The 21,326-nt window shown below is 46.2% G+C and overlaps 1 protein-coding gene across 1 annotated transcript in view; it reads left to right on the top strand.

Moving 5' to 3' along the window:
* The window catches only part of LOC144593215 (transient receptor potential cation channel subfamily A member 1-like), an 87,251-nt gene that overhangs the window by 51,529 nt on the left and 14,396 nt on the right, over positions 1-21,326 (top strand). Inside the window, exons 14-18 of the mRNA XM_078398715.1 lie at positions 984-1,150; positions 6,203-6,293; positions 8,925-8,984; positions 10,276-10,374; positions 14,262-14,332. Coding sequence (XP_078254841.1) covers positions 984-1,150; positions 6,203-6,293; positions 8,925-8,984; positions 10,276-10,374; positions 14,262-14,332 — 488 coding nt within the window. The remainder of the gene's footprint in view (positions 1-983; positions 1,151-6,202; positions 6,294-8,924; positions 8,985-10,275; positions 10,375-14,261; positions 14,333-21,326) is intronic.

Genomic DNA, 21,326 nt, shown 5'->3' with positions numbered 1-21,326 from the left:
CCAACATTGGGAACATTTTTCCTGCATCTAGCTTGGCCAGTCCTTTTATAATTTTATATGTCTCTATAAGATCCCCTCTCATCCTTCTAAACTCCAGTGAATACAAGCCTAGTCTTTTCAATCTTTCCTCATACGACAGTCCCTCCATCCAGGGGATTAACCTCGTGAACCTAGGCTGCACTGCCTCAATAGCAAGGATGTCCTTCCTCAAATTAGGAGACCAAAACTGCACACAATACTCCACATGTGGTTTCACCAGGCCCCTATACGTCTGCACAAGGACTTCTTTGCTCCTGTTCGCAAATCCTCTCGTTATGAAGGCTTTCTTCACTGCCTCCTGTACCTGCACGCTTACTTTCATTAACTGGTGTACAAGGACACAAAGTTCTCGTAGCACTCCCCTTTTACCTAATCTGACACCGTTGAGATAATAATCTGCCTCCTTATTTTTGCCGCCTAAGTGGATAACCTCACATTTATCTACATTATACTCCAGCTGCCATGCATCTGCCCACTCACTCAACCTGTCCAAGTCACCCTGCAACCTCCTAACATCCTCTTCGCAGTTTACACTGCCACCCTCTCAAACTGCAGATTAAAACTAATCATATTGTCACTACCTCCAAGCGGTTCCTTTACCTTGAGTTCCCTTATTAAATCTGGTTCATTGGATAACACTAAATCCAGAATTGCCTTCTCTCCGGTCGGCTCTAGTACAAGCTGCTCTAAGAATCCATCATAAGAAAATATCATTATATCTTTTTGCCGACCATGTGACACACATGTTTATCAATCGTACATATCGGCACCTTTTTGAGGACAAAAAAAAAATCACTGGCCGCAAATAACAAAGTGTTTATGATAAAACTCCAGCTGTACTTCTAGTACAAAGTTAAATTTGTTTGGTTTTAAGACGGTGGGGGCTCACTTTTCTTTTTGAGGAAGTGATTCTCAAATATGTCTTTTGTCACTCACTTTTTAAGAACACTGCTCTCCATCTGTCTGCAAAAGAAGGACATAATAGTGCAGTACGCCTACTGCTGGCCCAGGGAGCTGCGATCTTACTGAACAAGAATGAAGCTTCCTTTCTACATGAGGCAATTTGCAATAAAAGAAAGGATACCACTTTAGTTGCTATTCAAAATGAAAGGTATGAATGTGATACAATACGATACGAAACGAGGTACACAAAAACTTGAAATTAAACGTGAAAAGGACAAGCGACTGTTGGCTGGTTGGCGTATGCACAGCGCCTTAACCGGAATGAACAAACAGACAAACACAGACTTATCTCCTGGGCAGATGATTCTAAAACTACAGTGCTCCCCCCCCCCCCCACTCCCAAACCGGGTCCCCCTTTGTTCTTCCACCGTCCCTCACGGTGGTCCCCCCACACCAGGTCCTCCATTGTTCTTCACGGTTGTCCCCCCACGCCGGGTCCTCTATTGTTTTTCACAACAGCCCCCCCCACGCCGGGTCCCCATTGTCTTCCCCTCCCCCCCCCCCCCCCCCCACGCTCCACCACCACTGAGATTCCCGCTGCCGCCGCCGATGCTCCGTTGCCGCTGAGGCCCCCATTGCTGCCGAGGCCCCACCACCACTGAGGATCCCGTTGCCGTCGCCGAGGCTCCCATTGCCGCCGCCACTGAGGTTCCTTTGGCTCAGACAGGCCTCGCCGCCCAGCTTCACCGCAGTTCCCTGGGAGGCCAACGGGGCGAGTCAGGCCTACCGGGGCGCGTTCCGGTTGTCAGTCCTCAGCACCATGGTTGTTCGGCAGGTGGATCGGGTCCACACGGCTCCCCGGGACACTACCGCCTCACGCTATTGCTGTCCTTATTAAGTGTTTTCCAAACAATTCATAATAAAGGCACAAAGTGCTGGATTAACTCACCAGGTCAGGCAGCATCTGTGGACAACATGGATCAGTGACATTTTGGGTCGGGATCCTTTTCCATGTTTCTACGTTTTACCACTTATTTAGTTAAATTTCATCCCTAAAAGTTTAAAGCAAATTTAAATGTAGCAGCATTATGCCAAAATGGCATAATTATGTATTATGTCATCATTGATAAAACGAGATATAGAGCCAGATTGTCCTCCACAACAGGTCCAAATTATGACCTTTATAGAAACAAAGAAAGTTCTGGGTGGTAAGACCTACTGTAGTAAATTGAATGCAGGTGATGTTGAGTGAAAGCAAAGGAAGTAAAATCAATTGGGAGATGGTTTGGAAGTTTTGGCTAAACTGTAGGGACATACGGATTAGCGGGGGGGTCTCGAACCCTCGGTTGGGCTAACGAGTCACGAGATGCGGGAACGCAAGGTATAGTTGTGTCTGGCGCCCAGCTGGAGAGATGCGATTAGATTGTATTGGCTAGTTAAGTAGTGTGTGTCCAAAGTAAGCAGCTGCAGTTTGTTACGATTACCTACGAATAAAGACCTTTGAACAATAACGCTCGTTTTGGACTCACTACATTGGTGACCCGAACGCGAAGAACACACAGAATGTCACAAGTGGGAGCGAGCGCGGGCGAGGTGCACCTACCGCCGTTCTGGGCCCATCAGCCGCACCTGTGGTTTGTACAGGCGGAGTCGCAGTTCCATATTAAACAGGTGGATAGCGAACTGGAGAAGTTCCACCACCTCGTGAGCTGTCTGCAGGCGGAGGTGGCGGCGAGGGTCAGTCAATATCTGACCAGTCCACCCCAAACAGAGCAGTACGTGGGGCTCAAGAGGCTCCTACTGAAGAAATTCAGCTGGAGCCAGAACCAGCGGGCTCTGAGGCTGCTCCATCTACCAGCGCTGGGGCAGCGGCTGCCGTCCGAGTTGATGACAGAAATGCTGACCTTGGTGGGCGACCATCAGCCGTGCATGATGTTCGAGGTGGCATTTCGAGAGAAGCTACCCCAGGACGTCAGGCTGGTGTTGGCCGACGTCTCGTTTGACGACCCGGAAACGTTCGCCGAGAAAGCCGACGTGCTCGTCAGGGAACGGCACACCCGGGACGACTCGGTCAATCGTGTCTCGAGGCCCAGTGGCAGTCGGGGGAGCGGCCGGGAGAGCGACGGCTCGGCCGCTATTTCGCAGTCTGCCAGGCAAGAGGGGGCTGCAGAACATGTTTATTGGTCGCGGGCACAACCAGCATGGCAGAATAAAAGCGGCTGGTGTTTCTTCCATCGGCGGTGGGGCAGTGACGCCCGAAGTTGCAGAGCCCCGTGTACGTTTCCGGGAAATGCCTGGGCCGATCGAACGTAGAGGCAGTTTCGATTGGCCGTAATTGCTGCCTCTACATGACGGACCAAGAGACCGGCATCGTGTTTCTGGTGGATACGGGAGCGGTGGTGAGTATTGTATCCCCCTACGGCTGTGAAGTTCAAGCGGGGGGGAAGGGGCCGCCCCTTATTGCAGTGAACGGTAGCGCCATCCGCACTTACGGTAAGAGAACTATGTCCCTGTCCTTTGGGTCTAGGACCTACCGTTGGAATTTCATCGTGGCGGATGTGGGCCAGGCCATTTTGGGTGCAGACTTCCTATGGGCGTTTTCGTTGGTCGTAGACGTCCACGGTAGCGGCCTGCAGCCCTCGGCCGACGTACGGCCCCGAAGTACGGGGCCTGCGGCCTCTCCAGGCGCCGCCCCACCCAGTTCAGCGATCCAGGCCATCATGGCCCCTGGTCAGTTCGATGCGGTCCTAGCGGAGTTCACGCAGCTCCTCGTTCAGCGGTTCGATGCACCTTCCGAGAAGCATGGGGTGGTGCATTTCATTCCGAACGAGGGCCCGCCGGTTTTTGCCCGGGCATGGCGCCACCCACCCGAAAAGCTGGCCATGGCTCGAGAGGAGTTCTTGAGCTTGGAGAGGCTGGGAATTGTGTGGCCTGCAAGTAGTCCGTGGGCCTCACCCTTGCACATGGTTTCCAAAGCATCTGGGGGGTGGAGACCATGTGGGGATTTCCGACGACTTAACGCGGCAACACGTCCGGACCGCTACCCGATTCCGCACATACAGGACTTCTCAGCTAGCCTGGAGGGGGCTACAATTTTTTCGAAGATCGATCTGGTGCGGGGGTATCATCAGATCCCGGACCATCCGCCGGACATCCCAAAGACGGCTACCATTACTCCGTTCGGATTGTTTGAGTGGTTGCGCATGCCTTTCGGCCTTAAAAACGCAGCTCAGGCATTTCAGCGTCTCATGGACCCTGTGGGTCGAGGTTTGCCGTTCGTGTTTATTTATCTCAATGACATGATTGCCAGCCGTTCGGTCCAGGAGCACTTAGTCCACCTCCGCACTAGCGGGCTCTGAGGCTGCTCCATCTACCAGCGCTGGGGCAGCGGCTGCCGTCCGAGTTGATGACGGAAATGCTGACCTTGGTGGGCGACCATCAGCCGTGCATGATGTTCGAGGCGGCATTTCGAGAGAAGCTACCCCAGGACGTCAGGCTGGTGTTGCCCGACGTCTCGTTTGACGACCCGGAAACATTCGCCGAGAAAGCCGACGTGCTCGTCAGGGAGCGGCACACCCGGGATGACTCGGTCAATCGTGTCTCGAGGCCCAGCAGCAGTCGGGGGAGCGGCCGGGAGAGCGACGGCTCGGCCGCTATTTCGCAGTCTGCCAGGCAAGAGGGGGCTGCAGAACATGTTTATTGGTCGCGGGCACAACCAGCACGGCAGAATAAAAGCGGCTGGTGTTTCTTCCATTGGCGGTGGGGCAGTGACGCCCGAAGTTGCAGAGCCCCGTGTACGTTTCCGGGAAATGCCTGGGCCGATCAAACGTAGAGGCAGTTTCGATTGGCCGTAATTGCCGCCTCTACGTGACGGACCAAGAGACCGGGATCGTGTTTCTGGTGGATACGGGAGCGGTTGTGAGTATTGGGGCCGTACGAATGCCGAGGAGGGTAGGTTCTCTGGCTCCAGTCCCGACCTCCTGGCACGGACTTGCGGGGCTGTGATTTCGTGTTCCTGCGGAAAGATTCCCACCGCCCCCCTCTTCAGCCGGTTTATCAGGGCCCATTTCAGGTACTGAAGAGAGGGGCTGTCACTTTTACCTTACAGGTGGGTAATCGCCAGGAACTCGTTTCCGTATCCCGGCTCAAGCCGGCCCATTTGGACCAGGACCGCCCTGTGTCGGTGGCCCAGCCTATGGCCGCCCCCCTGGTGCCGCCAGCGGCGCCTTGTTTGCCACCCCTCAGCCCCCCGCCGCCTATGGTTGGGCCCGGGCCCCCGTTCCCGATCAAGCGCTCTCCGTCGCCTACGCCCTCCGCTTCCGGGGCCCCTCCATCGCCTCCGGCGGCGGCGACCTCCCCGCCTCCCGTCACATTGGCGGTATCGGTTTTCCCCCTCCGTACGCGTTCCGGGAGGGAGGTCCGGGCACCCGTGAGGTACGGTTGCGAGGGTTCTGGGGGGGGGGGGGGTCATGTAGGGACATACGGATTAGCGGGGGGGTCTCGAACCCTCGGTTGGGCTAACGAGTCACGAGATGCGGGAGCGCGAGGTATAGTTGTGTCTGGCGCCCAGCTGGAGAGATGAGATTAGGTTGTATTGGCTTGTTAAGTAGTGTGTGTCCAAAGTAAGCAGTTGCAGTTTGTTACGGTTACCTACGAATAAAGACCTTTGAACAATAACGCTCGTTTTGGACTCACTACAAAACTAAGATCCTGCAAGAATGAGTGGATGAGTAGATGAGACTTTCATTAACGTTAAGTAGAAACAAGGAACTGCAGATACTGGTTTGCAAATAAGACACAAATTGCTGGAGTAACTCAGTGGGTCGGGCAGCATCTCGGGAGAACATTTTTTGTATCACATTTCAGGTTGCGACCCTTCTTTGGATCTTCTTGTAGTGGAAGGGATGGGGGATGAAAGCTGGAGGAGAGGAGGGTCAGGACCAAGGCTGGCAGGTGATAGGTTGATATGGGTGAGGACCGATTTGATAGGCAATTCTCTACGGGTAAATACCAAGAACAGAATGTGGAAACAAGGATCTGCAGATGCTGGTTTATAAAACAAGGCACAGAATGTTGGAGTAATTCAGCGGGTCAAGCAACATCTCCGGAGAACATGGAGAGATGTCGTTTCAGGCCGGGACCCCTCTTTATAGTGAATTATTCTGACAATGTACAGAATAATTCATTCAAAGGTGCATGTAACAGTCCAAATGTTTGCCATGGGATTCACAGTTTGATTGAATTTACATTTCCTGTTTAGATTTGATGAATGTGTGGAAGCCTTTACACATGGCTCCGCAAAGCAATGCGCAATATTGGAAATGATTGAACATCTGCCAGAATCCTTTGTTGTAAGTCAATTTCTGTATTTATCTTGAGATTGAATGGCATAGTAGAATTGATGGGCCGAATGGCCTAATTCTCTTAAAACTTAGGAACATGTGATGCAGTATTATTGGTTAGACTGTTCACTGATTTTATCAAACCATTTAAATCTTTTTGCTGTAAGTTGCTGGTTTTAGTTTCCCTAAGGTAAAATACCATTTTCTACCACAGAATCCTTTGTTAATGTATTAAAAACAAAAAGTACAGTTTTTTGAGGCCTGTGTATGCTGAGTACCATTTCTAGCAAATACACACGGCTAGTGAATGTGTGTTTAGTTATGGAGTAGGTTCCTTGTCCATTGGTTGTTATAAAAGTGATGTTAAATAATGGCTCTTCTGGATCATTTCAGTGATCACCATAAATTATTTCTAGACAATTTTTATATAATAGGTTCTAATCTGTAGTGTCAATTTTATTCCAGATGGCAAATTGAAAATCTATCCATAAAGTTGTATTATTAAAGTTCAACAATCAATTGAGTTCAGGGCAAAATCAATGAAGATACCCAATGAGAATAGTCATCAACTTTACAAAAGCAAAGATAAGGTCAAGATTTTAATGTGCTTTTATCTTCATTTTCTGATGTTAGTGGACATAAAATGAAGGCTGACAATATAGAGTGACCACTGACTTTTCATTTTTGCAATGTTTCACTTATTCTTCACCCACTATTGGGTTTTGGTCTCCAAATTTGAGGAAGGATATTCTTGCTATGGAGGGCGTGCAGCTTAGGTTCACTAGGTTAATTCCCGGAATGGCGGGACTGTCGTATGTTGAAAGGCTGGAGCGATTGGGCTTGTATACACTGGAATTTAGAAGGATGAGGGGGGATCTTATTGAAACATATAAGATAATTAGGGGATTGGACACATTAGAGGCAGGAAACATGTTCCCAATGTTGGGGGAGTCCAGAACAAGGGGCCACAGTTTAAGAATAAGGGGTAGGCCATTTAGAACGGAGATGAGGAAGAACTTTTTCAGTCAGAGAGTGGTGAAGGTGTGGAATTCTCTGCCTCAAAAGGCAGTGGAGGCCAGTTCGTTAGATGCTTTCAAGAGAGAGCTGGATAGAGCTCTTAAGGATAGCGGAGTGAGGGGGTATGGGGAGAAGGCAGGAACGGGGTACTGATTGAGAGTGATCAGCCAAGATCGCATTGAATGGCGGTGCTGGCTCGAAGGGCTGAATGGCCTACTCCTGCACCTATTGTCTATTGTCTATTGTCTATTGACATTCTGCTGGTCCCCTCCAAATATACTTGACAGCAAGTGAGTAGGACTTAGTAAACTTTATCAAAACAATATCACTGGTTTCATGGAGAAATTATTAAAAGTTTGTTCACTATTTAGTATTGGGCAATATTAACACCAGCTAGATGCATTTCACTTCTCCACTTCCCTTGTCAGGGTTTCAAAAGACGTTTCAATTTTATTGTCTCTGCAACATCAATGCTTAACTGTGCAAGGAAGTTGTTGAGGAATGTAAGCTGTTACAGTGAGACAAAGTTGCAACAGTGTGATACCACTGAATACATACTCTGTACAGGGGTATATGTAATTTGCCCTAATCCTGGAAAATGGGTTGGGCTCTCAGCAGCGATACATTTGGCAGTAATCTTGCAGAGAACAAAAACAACGAGTTGCTTTTATATACTGTAACACCTGAATTCTAATGGTAGTTTCAATTTGCACCAAATCCCAAAGAGCTACTTTAAAGCAGATGTCGAAAAGTTCATCATGAGCTAGAATTGAAGAAATATTTTAAAGGAAGAGTTTGAGATAAAGAGTTAAAAAGGTTTTGAAAACAAGGTCCTGAAATTGGAGCCTGGACATGGCCAGGGTTAGAGGAAGACTGAGGTTTCGGAGAGTTTGTGATTCACTCCATGCTCAGAACCCTTTGAGAGATGGTGAGAAACAAGGATGTGAAGGAATCTGAGCAATGATGTGAATATTAAATGCAAGGTAAAGTTAGACCAAAAAAGGTCAGAGAGATGACCTTGATGAATGAAAACACCATCTTCTTGCTTTAGAATGTGCTCTGTCTTTCTATTCATATACTGTACGATTGCTGGATCGAAAAATGTGCTCTACAGTAAGTCTAATCTGCTGCAGCTTTTACTTTCTGCATGTTTACTGCAAGGCGACTTTGGAAGACATACAGCACAGCAGATTTTAAAGATAACTTTAGCCTCTTAATACTTTTCTGCATTTTAAATTGATAAAACATTTAAAGTTGTATACAAATTGATAATGAACATACCTTGGGATTTTGTGACATTGCCATAATTGATCCCATACTTTCCCTCCCCTCCTATGTTACAATGCAGTCTATACCTTACAGATACAAGATCAATGGTCAAGTGCTTCTTAAGATGCTTGTGAAGAATCTTTCTTTCTTTCTTAACATCAGGTTTCCCTAATACTCCTAGTTTACTGTTCTATTTACCCCCTCTCACATCACATTTATCTAAATTTCTTTATATTTCGTTGCTTTTATTTACATTTTTCAAAAATGTTTCTCTAGTGGCATGTGATAATTGTGTAGTGCTACCCTGAAAAAAAAGTACAGCTTTCATTAGGAGCATGTTCTGTTTATTTTAAGGATCTTTTGAACATATGTATGACAGAATCCTTAGAAGACAAGAAAAGTATAGACTTCTCAGTAAGTGAATATCTTTCTATATATTACGAAAACTCTTTCCTCTCCCCCCTTGCCCACACCTGGCCCCGGGGTAGACTCCGAGCAGGAGGAAGATGGTCGTCGTCCCCATCGTCTCATTGTTCCCCTCCATCTCCTCCAGCACCCGCTTCAACCGACGGCGTCGTCGAGTCCGCTCTCTCACCCGGGCCCAGTGCCCCGTACCATCACCGGACTACAACTCCCAGTGGGCAGCTTCTTCTCATCCTCCTCCCGCGTCACCTCCAGCGCCCGCTTCAACCGACGGCGTCGTTGATGACTCCAACAAAAATGGCGGCCGTTCTCCTCCTCCTCCCGCTCCGTCATCTTGTGCACGCCTCCCACTGTCGCGCTGCCTGCCGGGAGGTGTAGTCCCAGCTCCCGCTCGGCCCCAACGCACCGAACAATCACCGGACTACAACCCCACCGCGCGCACACACACACACAGTAGTAATAATAATATAATATAATAATAATATTTAAAATATAATAATGTAAGGAGGGGAGTGGGGGGGAGTGGGAGTGGGGGGGGAGTGGGGGTGGGGGGGCTGAGTTGGGTTGGGGGAGGGGCGAGTGGGGGGAGGGGAGTGTGGGTGGGGGGAGTGGAGGGGAGTAGGGTGGACGGGAGGGGGAGGGGGATGGAATGGGTGAGTGGGGGGAAGGAGGGGTATTGTGTTGATGTGTGGGGGGGAAGGAAGGGGATGGAGTCGGGGAGGCGGATGGAGTGAAGGGGGGAGGGGGAATTGAGTGGGGGTGGGTGGGCAGTGGAAAGGGGGGAGGTGAGGGTGCTACACCAATGCAGGAGAGCTTTGGGCCCAACGGATGGCTGCCGCATTTGCGCATGCGCGGTTGGGGAGTGTTGCCATTTTGTGTTCAGCTCCAGGACGTGCGCAGTTGGGAGATGGTTGCCATGTTGTCTTCAGCTCCTGCGCTTGCACAGTAGGGGGAGAGTTGCCATGTTGTCTTCAGCTTCAACCTCACGCTCGAAGCCCGATTGGCCCGGGTGCCAATGGGGGGGAGCGTCGATGCTCTGCGCTATGATTGGTTGCCGGCGCGTCCTGATTTGCTCCTGCCGATCACCCCCACATGGGGTCCATTGATTCGCTCCGCAGGATCGTCAGTTGGGGGAGGTTTGCCCCAGGAGAGGCCCGCAGGAGAGATTTGGGCCCAACGGGTCCACTCGGTCTAGTTTTATCTACATCTGGGATCAGCCTTGTTATAATGATGTTATAATGATGACATAATGTAGCCCTAAATATATATTTCTATCATACAGATTGAATATAACTTCAAATATCTACAATGTCCACTTAAGTACAAGAAATGTGTAAAAGAGGACAAGCAGATTATATATAAACCACTTGCAGCTTTAAATGTAAGTACATTTTTGATCATTTGATATTTTGTAGCTAAGTATAATATTCTACGGATTTTGATATATGGAAAGTCTTTCTAAAGTACTCAACCATAAGTTACTCTTCAGATCAAAAACTTCTGGAATTAATAGGAAAGTAGCTATGATGAAATAATAGTTAATTGCATACTCATAGAAAATAAAATATTCTGGATTTACTTGGGATCTGATTGTTATAATTGTTTGTGGTTTATAAGTTCATACGTCATAAGAGCAGATGTAGACCATTCAGCCCATTGAGTCTACTCTGCAATTTAATCCTGGCTGATCAATCTTTCCCGTTCAACCCCATTTTCCTGCTTTCCTGTAACCCTTGGCATCCTTACCAATCAAGTATCTGCCAATTTCTGCCTTAAAAATACCCAATGACTTGGCCTCCACAATCAAGGAATAGTACTTAAGAAACATTGAAACATGGAAACATGAAAAATAGGTGCAAGAGTAGGCCATTCGCCCCTTCGAGCCAGCACCACCATTCAATATGATCATGGCTGATCATCCAAAATCAGTACCCCGTTCCTGCTTTCACCTCATATCCCTTGATTCCGTTAGCCCGAAGAGCTACATCTAACTCTCTCTTGAATACTCTGATCTTTTAAACGTTGCCAGTGTCATGGTGGGCACAGCCTTTCAGATCTTGTATGCAAAACCAGGCATATAGAACTTAGAACTTAGGACAGTATAGTACAGGAACTAGCACTTCAGCCCACAACGTCTGTGCCAAATATGATGCCAATTTAAAGTAATCTCCTTTGCTTGCACGGGATCAATATCCCTCCATATCCAAGTGCCAAATAAAAGCCTCGTAAATGGCACAATCTATATCTACTCCTGCCACCTCCTTATAGCATGTTCAAGTTGTCCACCAGTCTCTGTATTAAAAATATTTGCTCCACACATCTCTTTTAAATTTTCCCTTTCTCACCTTAAATCTCTAAGACCTAGGGAAGGTGGTGCAGGAACTTCAAAACTTTAACGTCCAGATTCAGGAACTGCTTCTTCCCTACAGCCATTTAGCTATTAAACTCTACAACCTCAAACAAGCTCTGAACTACATAGATCATTGATATTATTGCACTAGTATTGTTTGTTTTTTGTGTAGACGTATATATATATGTGTGTGTGTGTGTGTGTGTGTGTGTGTGTGTGTGTGTATGATCTATATGTTTGTGTATTTGTGATAATGTGTATATATACGTACTCTGAACTTTTTTTCTCTCCTGTTTATTATACTGTTTACAGTGTACTCTGTTTACATATTCTGTTGTGCTGCTGCAAATAAGAATTCCATTGTTCTATTTGGGACATATGACATTAAAACATTCTTAACTCTTGAGAGACACAAAATGCTGGAGTAACTTAGCGGGACAGGCAGCATCTCTAGAAAGAAGGAATGGGGGGCCGTTTCACGTCGAGACTGTTCTTCAGACTAGTAAGGGAAAAAGGAAATGAGAGATATTGACAATAATGTGGAGAGATAAAGAACAATGAATGAAAGATATGCCAAAAAGTAACGATGACAAAGGAAGAGGGAGGGGGAGCATTTGGACCCAGGAGAGTCTGACCACGTGGTGTTGCTGTAGGAGGGGGGGGGGGGAGCATCGGTGAGACCAAACGTAGACTGGGCGATCGTTTTGCTGAACACCTTCGCTCAGTCCACTTGAACCTACCTGATCTCCCAGTTGCTAAACACTTAACTCTCCTGCCCATTCCTACACAGACCCCTCTGGTCTGGGTCTCCTCCATGGTGAGGCTAAGCGTAAATTTGAAGAACAGCATCTCATGTTTCGCTTGGGCAGCTTCCAGCCCAGTGCTATGATCTTGATTTCTCTAACTTCAAGTAACCTCAGATTCCCTCTCTCTCCATCCCTTTCCCACCCAAGTCACACCAGCTTCTCATTTTCACCCAACAAACAGTTAACAATGGCCTGTTTCCTCTATCGTCGTTACTTTTTTGCATGTATTTCAATCATTGTTCTTTATCGCTCTACATCATCGTCTATATCTCTCGTTTTCCTTTTCCCTAACTAGTAAATTGTAAATTTCCTCGGTGTGGGACGAATAAAGGAACATATTATTAGTCTGAAGAAGGTTCACGACCCGAAATGTCACACATTCCTTCTCTCCAGAGATGCTGCCGGTCCTGCTGAGTTACTCCAGCTTTTTGTGCCTATCTTCGGTTTAAAGCAGCATCTTTAAAGGGTGAGCGGCGGTGGCGAGGAGGGAAGTTGGCTTGAGTTTGTTGTTTGCGAGGGGGCGCTGCGATCTCTCGCCTTGTCCCGGCTCTGAGTCGGTGGCGAACCTCTCCCCGGTGAACCTTCGCCAGCAGCTTCTGCCTCCTGTCCCCGCTCTCCCCGGGGATGCGGGGCTTCTGAACAACAACTACAACACTTGTGTTTGTTCGTATTTCACTGCGTTAGAGGGAGACGGGGCCGGGGACGAGAGTGGAGGAGCGGCGCAGACCTCCCTGGTGCTGGGAGAGAGAGAGAGAGAGAAGGAAAGAGAGAAGGAAAGAGAGAGGGAAAGAGAGAGGGAAAGAGAGAGGGAAAGAGAGAGGGAAAGAGAGAGGGAAAGAGAGAGGGAAAGAGAGAGGGAAAGAGAGAGGGAAAGAGAGAGGGAAAGAGAGAGGGAAAGAGAGAGGGAAAGAGAGAGGGAAAGAGAGAGGGAAAGAGAGAGGGAAAGAGAGAGGGAAAGAGAGAGGGAAAGAGAGAGGGAAAGAGAGAGGGAAAGAGAGAGGGAAAGAGAGAGGGAAAGAGAGAGGGAAAGAGAGAGGGAAAGAGAGAGGGAAAGAGAGAGGGAAAGAGAGAGGGAAAGAGAGAGGGAAAGAGAGAGGGAAAGAGAGAGGGAAAGAGAGAGGGAAAGAGAGAGGGAAAGAGAGAGAGAGGGAGCAGCCCCCACGTGTGGCGGCGCTCCTTCACCGGACCCTCTGACACACCCCCTCCCCACGCTCCCGTTCTCACCTGCCGCTCCCTCTACCTCGACTCTCTCTCTCCCCCCTTTCTTCTCCCTCTCTTTATCCCCCCTCTCTCTCCCCATCTCTCTTTCCCCCTCTCTTCCCCCTCTCTTTCTCCCCTCTCTCTCCCCATCTCTCTCTCCCCCCTCTCTCTACCCCATCTCTCTCCGCCTCTCTCTCTCCCCCTCTCTCCCCCCTCTCTTCCCCCTCTCTCCCCTCCTCTCTCTCCCCATCTCTCTCCCCCTCTCTCTCTCCCTCCACCTCTCTCCCTCCACCTCTCTCTCTCCCCCTCTCTCTCCCCCCCTCACTCTCTCCCACCTCACTCTCCCCTCTCTCCCCCCCCTCTCTCTCTCTCACCCTTTCTCTCCCCCTCTCTCTCTCCCCCCTCTCTCTCTCCCCTCTCTCTCCCTCTCTCTCCCTCTCTCTCTCCCCCTCTCTCTCTCCCCCTCTCTCTCTCTCCCCCTCTCTCTCTCTCCCTCCCCCCTCACCCCCTCTCTCTCCCCTCTCTCTCTCCCCGCTCCCCAATTTAACCAAATTAACAGTTTTGGAAACTATTTTCTTACCTATACGGAGAAAAACTGGAGTAAACGGATGAAACGAAGGTTTGTTTACACGCAGCAGATCAGCTGGGGACAATTATATGCCCCCGCGACCTATGACCTGTGCAAGCTCAGTCGGAATACCGAACTCACTTATTTTATATTGGCCAATTAACCCACAGGCCGACATGTTTTTGGGATGTGGGAGGAAACTGGAGCACCTGAAGGAAACCCACGTGGTCACATGGAGAATGTGCAAACAGATAATTGTGTTATTTCTTTGTTATACATAAATACAAATTTTGCATACCATTCTTTACTTCACTTTAAAATTGATTTTATCCTTTTTTTAAAAGGCCATGATACAATTCAATCAAGTTGAACTTTTGAATCATCCCGTCTGCAAAGAGTTTCTGAAAATGAAATGGTATGCAATTGGTAGATTAAGCAAACTGGTTATCAAAATGTCATGAATAATCTGCATATTCAATTCATAACTGAAATTTAATGCTTGTATGCTACTGTGCCATATAAAATAGAAAATGCCTATTCTAGATGCACTTAAATAATCTTTTTCATAATCATAATCATATTTTATTAGCCAAGTATGTTTTGCAACATACAAGAAATTTGATTTGCCATACAGTCGTGCCAATAGAAACCAACAGAACACACAAAATACATTATAACATAAACATCCACCACAGTGACTCCTCCACATTCCTCACTGTGATGGAAGGTGAAAAAAAGTTCAATCTTCTTCCCTTATTTGTTCTCCCACGGTCGGGGGCCTCGAGCCTTCCGTTGATAGGACGATCTTGGCTCCCGTAGCCGGCGGCGTTTTGGCCCTCCGCATCGGGGCGATCAAGCTCCTGCATTGGGGGCATCTCAGCTCCCCCGCGCCAGATGATCTGACCCGGGTCGGGGCTAGTCAAACCTTCTGCGACTTGGAGCTTCCCAACATCGTTCTCTACCCGAGACTACGAGTTCCTCGATGGTGAAATCCGTAGGCCATTGTTGAAGCGACGATCCCAGGTAAGGGATTGCAGGCTCTGATGGTAAGTCCACGGTGGGTTTTGAGTCTGCAGTGGGGCTCAAAGTCAGTCTCGAGCAAAGCTTCCAGCTCCATGATGTTAGGCCGCAGAGCGACCAGAGATACGATCCGGAAAACAATTGCATCTCCGGCAAGCTGAGAGATTGAAAAAAGTTTCCCCCCACCCCCTCCCCCACCCACACATAAAACAAACCAGAGAACATTAACACAAACTTTTAAAACACACTAAAAATAACAAAAAGGACGAAAAGACAGACAGACCTTTGGCGAGGCTGCCGTCATTGATGGCGCCACCCGGTGGAATACCATGTTGCCATTCATGCACTTCTATGGCGTGCTGAAATTTTTAACTGGAGTAATTGATCGGAGGTTTTGGTGTTTGGAAAATACTGACCCAGGTTCATGGTAAGAATGGAAATAAAAGATCATCTGAAATTTAACTCTCTGAGAAGATATAAAATAATTTCATGTCCTAAACTCTTGACAGAAACAATAATGGATAGATTTTGGCTGCTTAAGTCTAAGTATGCATTTATATTCAAAGTAAATCCAAAGTATTGCTTCCACATTTAGTTTTAGAGTCATGGAGTTATAGGCAACTTGTATGGTTTACATTCTGCGCTAGTCCCATTTGTCTGGATTTGTACCATAATATTCTAAACTCTTCCAATCCATATATCTGTCCAGATGTGTTATAAATGTTACATTTGAATCTACTTCTATAACCTCCTCTGGCAGCTCATTCCAGATGTGCACTATTCTTTGAGTAAAAAAGGTGCTCATGAGGTCTCTCTTAAATCTCTCCCCTCTCAGCTAAAGCCCATGCCTTTTAGTTTTAAAATCCTCTGCCCAGGGAAATTGACTGTGAGCATTCACTTAATCTATGTCGCTCATGATCTTGTACACCCTGTAAAGTCACCCCTCAGGACCCTACCGTACAACGAATAAAGACCTAGCCTATCCAATTTCTCCCTACAACTCAGGTCCACAAGCCTAGATAATATCCTGATGATTCTCATCTGCACCCTTTCCAATATAATGATACCCGTCCTGTAGCTAGGCTACCAGAAATGCACATGGTACTCCAAGTGTGGTTTCACCAACGATTTGTACAGCTGCATCATGATGTCCCAACTATTGTATTCAGTTTTTGAACTCAATATGTCAAACTTAGGCAGAGAATGAAAAATGATAAAATAACAAGCCAATAAAAGAATGTATCTCTTTACTGAAAAAGCAATAAACAATTAGAATAAATTCCTGTCAAAGATACTAGACAAAAAAACTGAGATGTTCATAATAAAATTGGAAACAACAATTTAATATAGGAATTATGAACACGTTACAATGAATTTTACAGTCAGTTAAGTACTTTTGAAATATCATTACCCTGTAATGCCAGAAATTCATCAGTAGGTTTGCACAAAACAAGGTCCCATGAAGAGAGGTTAGAAAAATTACCAAGTGATTTGGCTTAATGGGGTTAGTTGGGGTATAATGGTAGGGCCAGAATATTGGAGGGGAGAGGGTCTTGTTGGCCGACAGTGCCATAAGATTTGAAAGGGTTTATCCTTGCATCCAAGAGGCAGCAGAAACTTTATTTAGGTGGTCCAGAAAATGGGGTGCTGGGATCATAATACATAATTAAAACTCGCGCATTTCATTTGGTTTGGTGCCATGACTTGGTGCTGAATGCAGCCTAATGTTAATACTTGATACTACACAGGAGAGTGGAATACACAATTTGGGGGTGTAAGGGGTTTCTGCGCCGAGCTTTCGCCCAACCTAAGGTCCCCGTGCCTTGCTCTGATCCCTTGACCAGGCCGTGCACACTGGTTCCCCGTGAGTGGTTCGACCCACTCACCCCTTACGGTTCTAGACACTGGACTTAGATGCAGGAGCGTTTATAGTGCAGAAAAATTCAACCAGGCCAGATTTGAAGACCAGGGTTTAAATGGAAAAGGCTTTTATTGAGCGCTTGGGACTATTGTCCATGAATACTTATACAGTTCTATAAGACATATCTATAAGACACATACCGAATTACATGAATACTTTTGACTATGAATCATAAAACGCACAGTTCTACAAGACATATACATGAATACCTTTTACTCTGAATTCTAAAACGCACAGTTCTACAAGACATATACACGACTGTAAGATGGGGAACGTACGACACATCGCAAAATTGACCAACACATATTCCTTTACACACCCACGTTTATTCAAACCACCCTCCCCTCTACACTAAACTATGTCCAGGATGTGCAGGATCGGAGTACATGCTCACCATGGGGCTATTACTGGGGTTACTGGCTGTTCGTGCTGCTTCTCCGCTGCTTTCCGTGAGGGTCGTGCTTGTCCCCTGAGTTTCTTCCTTCCGTTTCTTGCGTTCCTTGCAGGTTTTCTTGCAGTATTTCTTCTCAAGTTGCGTGCCGGTTCCTCTCTCTTGCACTTCGCTTCTTCTTGCCTGTCTTTTCTTCCTCCTGCATCCGTTTGACTTCTGCCTTGCATGAGTTTAAAACCCAAAAGTCGTGGCCAGTTATACTATTCTGACCCGTCCTATCTCCCGCCAGATCTCGGGATCTCTTTTTGTTAAAAAGATATGTATTGAGTTTTCTCTCTGATCTGCGCTTACGTCCGGGGGTACCGGGGATGGCCAGACGGTGTTAATTGGTATTTCGTTGCGAGGTGATGGGTTTAACTGGTTTCCCATCACCTACCAGGTAGTTTTCTATGGGCTATTGTGCCCCCTTAACGAGATTAACTGTGTAGGTCGGCTTGGGGCATTGTGAGTATGCTGATGTCAGCGCCCCAGTGTCTGGACTTCGACCTGGTTTCGCAGGTTTCTGCATGGCCAATACCCATCCATTGTTCTGGCCGTGGCTTTGCAGAAACCTAGAGACTGGGCTGTAAGGTTTTTGTTCTTGTGGCTGGTCACGATGTCCTGCGGCCATTTTAGGACCCACAGATTGTGACATCCCTTGGTAAACTGACCGCAGCCTTTCTCCGCTATCAGCCCCAGTCTCCCGTTTAAAATGTCCAAACTGCAACTCTTTGGTTTGGTGTTGATTGCAGAATGAGGGAAAACTTCTCAAATCTTACAGGGGTAATGTGGTTTAGGCTCACGTGTGGAAGGAAGAGAGGGAGAGAGTGCAAACAGACTCCAGTCTGAAGAAGGGTCTCGACCCGAAACGTCACCTATTCCTTTTGTCCAGAGATGCTGCTTGACCTGCTGAGTTAATCTCGCTTTTTGTGTCTATCTTCAGTTTAAACCAGCATCTGTAGTTCCTTCCTCCTCGTATTTAGCCTTCTTGTACAATGCAGGATCATCCATCTTGAAAGTCTTGAATCTGACCTCAGTTGAGAGTAAATCTCCCTGTTCTTCCAAGCTTTCTGGTTAGGATGGACCCCAATTGTCTTTGTTGGAATACATCTTCAAAGCATTTCTTGATGAAACCGGTGACAAGTGAGGAGTACTCATTCAGGCTGGATGAAGTGGTTCCAGTTCATGGTCACAAGACAGTCCTGAAGTCCTGCTATATTGCTCAGTGTGTCGATACCTGGCGCTTGAATCCCTGTCTATAAGAAGCAGGAGCAGCACCGCAGATGATCACACTGATCGAAATGAGCACAAGGGATGGAGCAATAGGGAGGAAGCTGTGTTCTGGAGAATTAACACACCTTATAGTGCAGGTGACATTCTGATGGGTATCTGGCGAGTTTGTTCCTGAATGGGCAATGATAAACAGGGCATCAGGGTTTGTTGCCTCAAAAGAGTTGACCACTGAGTATAATTTGTCCAGTGCCATTTGGCATTAGCTTGGAGTGGTAGGTAGACCACTGACAGAGATGGAGGTGAATTTCCTAATGGCCAAAGGGATAGTATACTCCAGATCTGGAGAACAGAATTAAGACAAAACCTTCACATTGGTGCACTACAAAATATTGATTATAAAGCAGATATAGCATTAATGGCATAAATGGAACTTAATGGGCACCACCTAACGGCCAATATAGAGATGTAGCTACAAAGTGGCTAAGAGTGCAAATTAAATATTTCAGGACACTTATTTTGGAAAAGATGGACAATATGGAAGGTGCAAAAGTTTATTTTAGTTCAGAGATGCAACGCGGAGACACGCCCTTTGGCCCACCAAGTCCGCCCCGAGCAGCAATCCCCATACACTAACATTATCCTACACACACTGAGGACAATTTACGATTATTACCAAGTCAATTAACCTACAAATATGTACATCTTTGGTGTATGGGAGAAAACCCGCGTGGGTCACGGGGAGAACGTATAAACTCTGTATCAACAAGCACCTGCAAGTAAGTTAAAGAAAGCAATTTACCTCAGAAAATAAAGCAATTTACCTCAGAAAAGCCATAAAGCAGAATAAGTATGGATGGAGTTATGAAATGACAAGGGATAGAAAACATTGGTGTCCATAAAATTCGAAGTAATAGTGGAAATGTGGAGGGAAGTGCAAGTTAAGAAACTCGATGCTAATCAAGGGACTTTAATCTACATAGCATTGCTATTTAGCACTGCTAAATTTTACTTGCCCAGGATGAATTCATGTAGCTGGTGTGATTTTCATGATCAATGGGTTAGGAACCACTGAGGGAAAAGGCTATTTTAGTCTTAGTATTATGTAATGAGAAGGTGTTGATTAATGATCTAGTAGTTAAGAGGCCTTTAATGATCAGATCATAATATGATAGAATTCTATATAAAAATTGAAAACTATTTAGTTCAATCTGAAACCAGTGTGCTAAATCTGAATAAAATAAATTATGGAGGCATAAAGAATGAATTTGCTATGGTAGATTGGGAAACTATTTTAAGAGGTATGAAACTAAAGGAGCAATGGCAAATATTTTAAAGAAATAGTACAATAAGAAAAATAATCTAACTGTAGTTATCAATAAAAATTAAAGATTAGATTATTTCAAAGAAAAAGTCTCACAAAGTTGCCAAAGAAGCAGTAAACGAAAGATTAGGAACTTTTCAGAATTCAGCAAAAAAAAATCTAGACATTAATTAGTAAAAGCACGTAGAATAGTAAAATAGTCCAGCAAGAAAAATAAAATTGGCTGATAAGCGCAACTGCAAATGAGTGGAGAAGAAAAGAATGGCTAAAGTCAATGTGTGTTCCTTACAAGAACAGAAAAAAATTATACTGGTGAATAAGGAAATGAGAGAGAAATTATACATTTTTAAATTAAGAAGACTCAGAAAACCTTCCAGAAATGGACTAGTGAATGAGAATCTCGAAGGAATGTACATTATTATGGTCAGCAGCAAAAGGAATTTGCAGTATATGTAACAGGGAATTGCAATTGTATCGACCAATATCCTCAGCTGCACGAGTTGCTTAAAGTTCCCCTGGGCAGAAAGAAGCTGTCAAAATTGCTTGCTCCCTCCTTCCTTCCCCCTCCTGCCTCTGCACCTCCTATGTGTCTTTGCCTTTGTTACAGCTGATGGCTGAGTTGTACTATTCTTATGGCAAAATTGTGTCCAATATGACAGATCACCCCAAATCTAAACACTCACAACACTGGAGGCTGCAGTGATCATCCAAAGAGGTCCAGGAACTGGATTATTGAGTCTGGACATGACAACATGGCTTTCATTGCCAACATGTCATTTACGAGTTGCACACTATAGGAAAATTCTCAAAAGAGGGAACATAGTTATAATATGGGGTGGGGTGGTGGGTTGTTGATGAGGCGTTTCATTTAATACTGAGGTACTTCAAAATGTTTTCTTGCAGTGGGTGGTGAATGTCTTGAATTCTCGACCACAGAGTATTGTGGAGGCTTAATAATTAAAGATATGTAAAGAGGAGGGAGGTAATCTTTTGGATCTGGCACAGCGAGGAGTTTTGGCTGGGCAGTTCAGCCATGATCGTGTTGAATGCCGGCGTAGGCTTGAAGGGTCAGGAGGCATTTTCCTGCTCCTATTCCTTGTAGTTTTGTTTATCAAGTGCTGTGTAGAATCAGAGCGCCATTATCCAAATAATTTCACTCTTTAATACTGCAGTAAATGCCTTGCCTTGTTAAAACGTGTCCACTTAGACCCAGATATCACCAGAAGGCTCTGTTAGCTAATTTGTTTTATAAAGCTCTTAGCTGTAGCTCATTGGGGATTCAAGCTTATAATACTGTATGTGAAGACATCTGGAACCTCAAGGCACTGAAAAGATTGACTGTGTATCTCATTAACCAGTGGGATCTTGTGAAATAATTTAAAGAATGGCAAAGCGTGAATTCAATGCATGAGACTTAAATTAGTTACAGGATAAGATTTAAAGAGGAAGAAAATGGACCTGAAAGGAAAAGCGGGATATAAATG

Source organism: Rhinoraja longicauda, chromosome 4 (genome assembly GCF_053455715.1).
Source record: "Rhinoraja longicauda isolate Sanriku21f chromosome 4, sRhiLon1.1, whole genome shotgun sequence".
NCBI classification, from domain to species: domain Eukaryota; kingdom Metazoa; phylum Chordata; class Chondrichthyes; order Rajiformes; family Arhynchobatidae; genus Rhinoraja; species Rhinoraja longicauda.
This window is presented reverse-complemented; position numbering and strand designations above follow the sequence as displayed.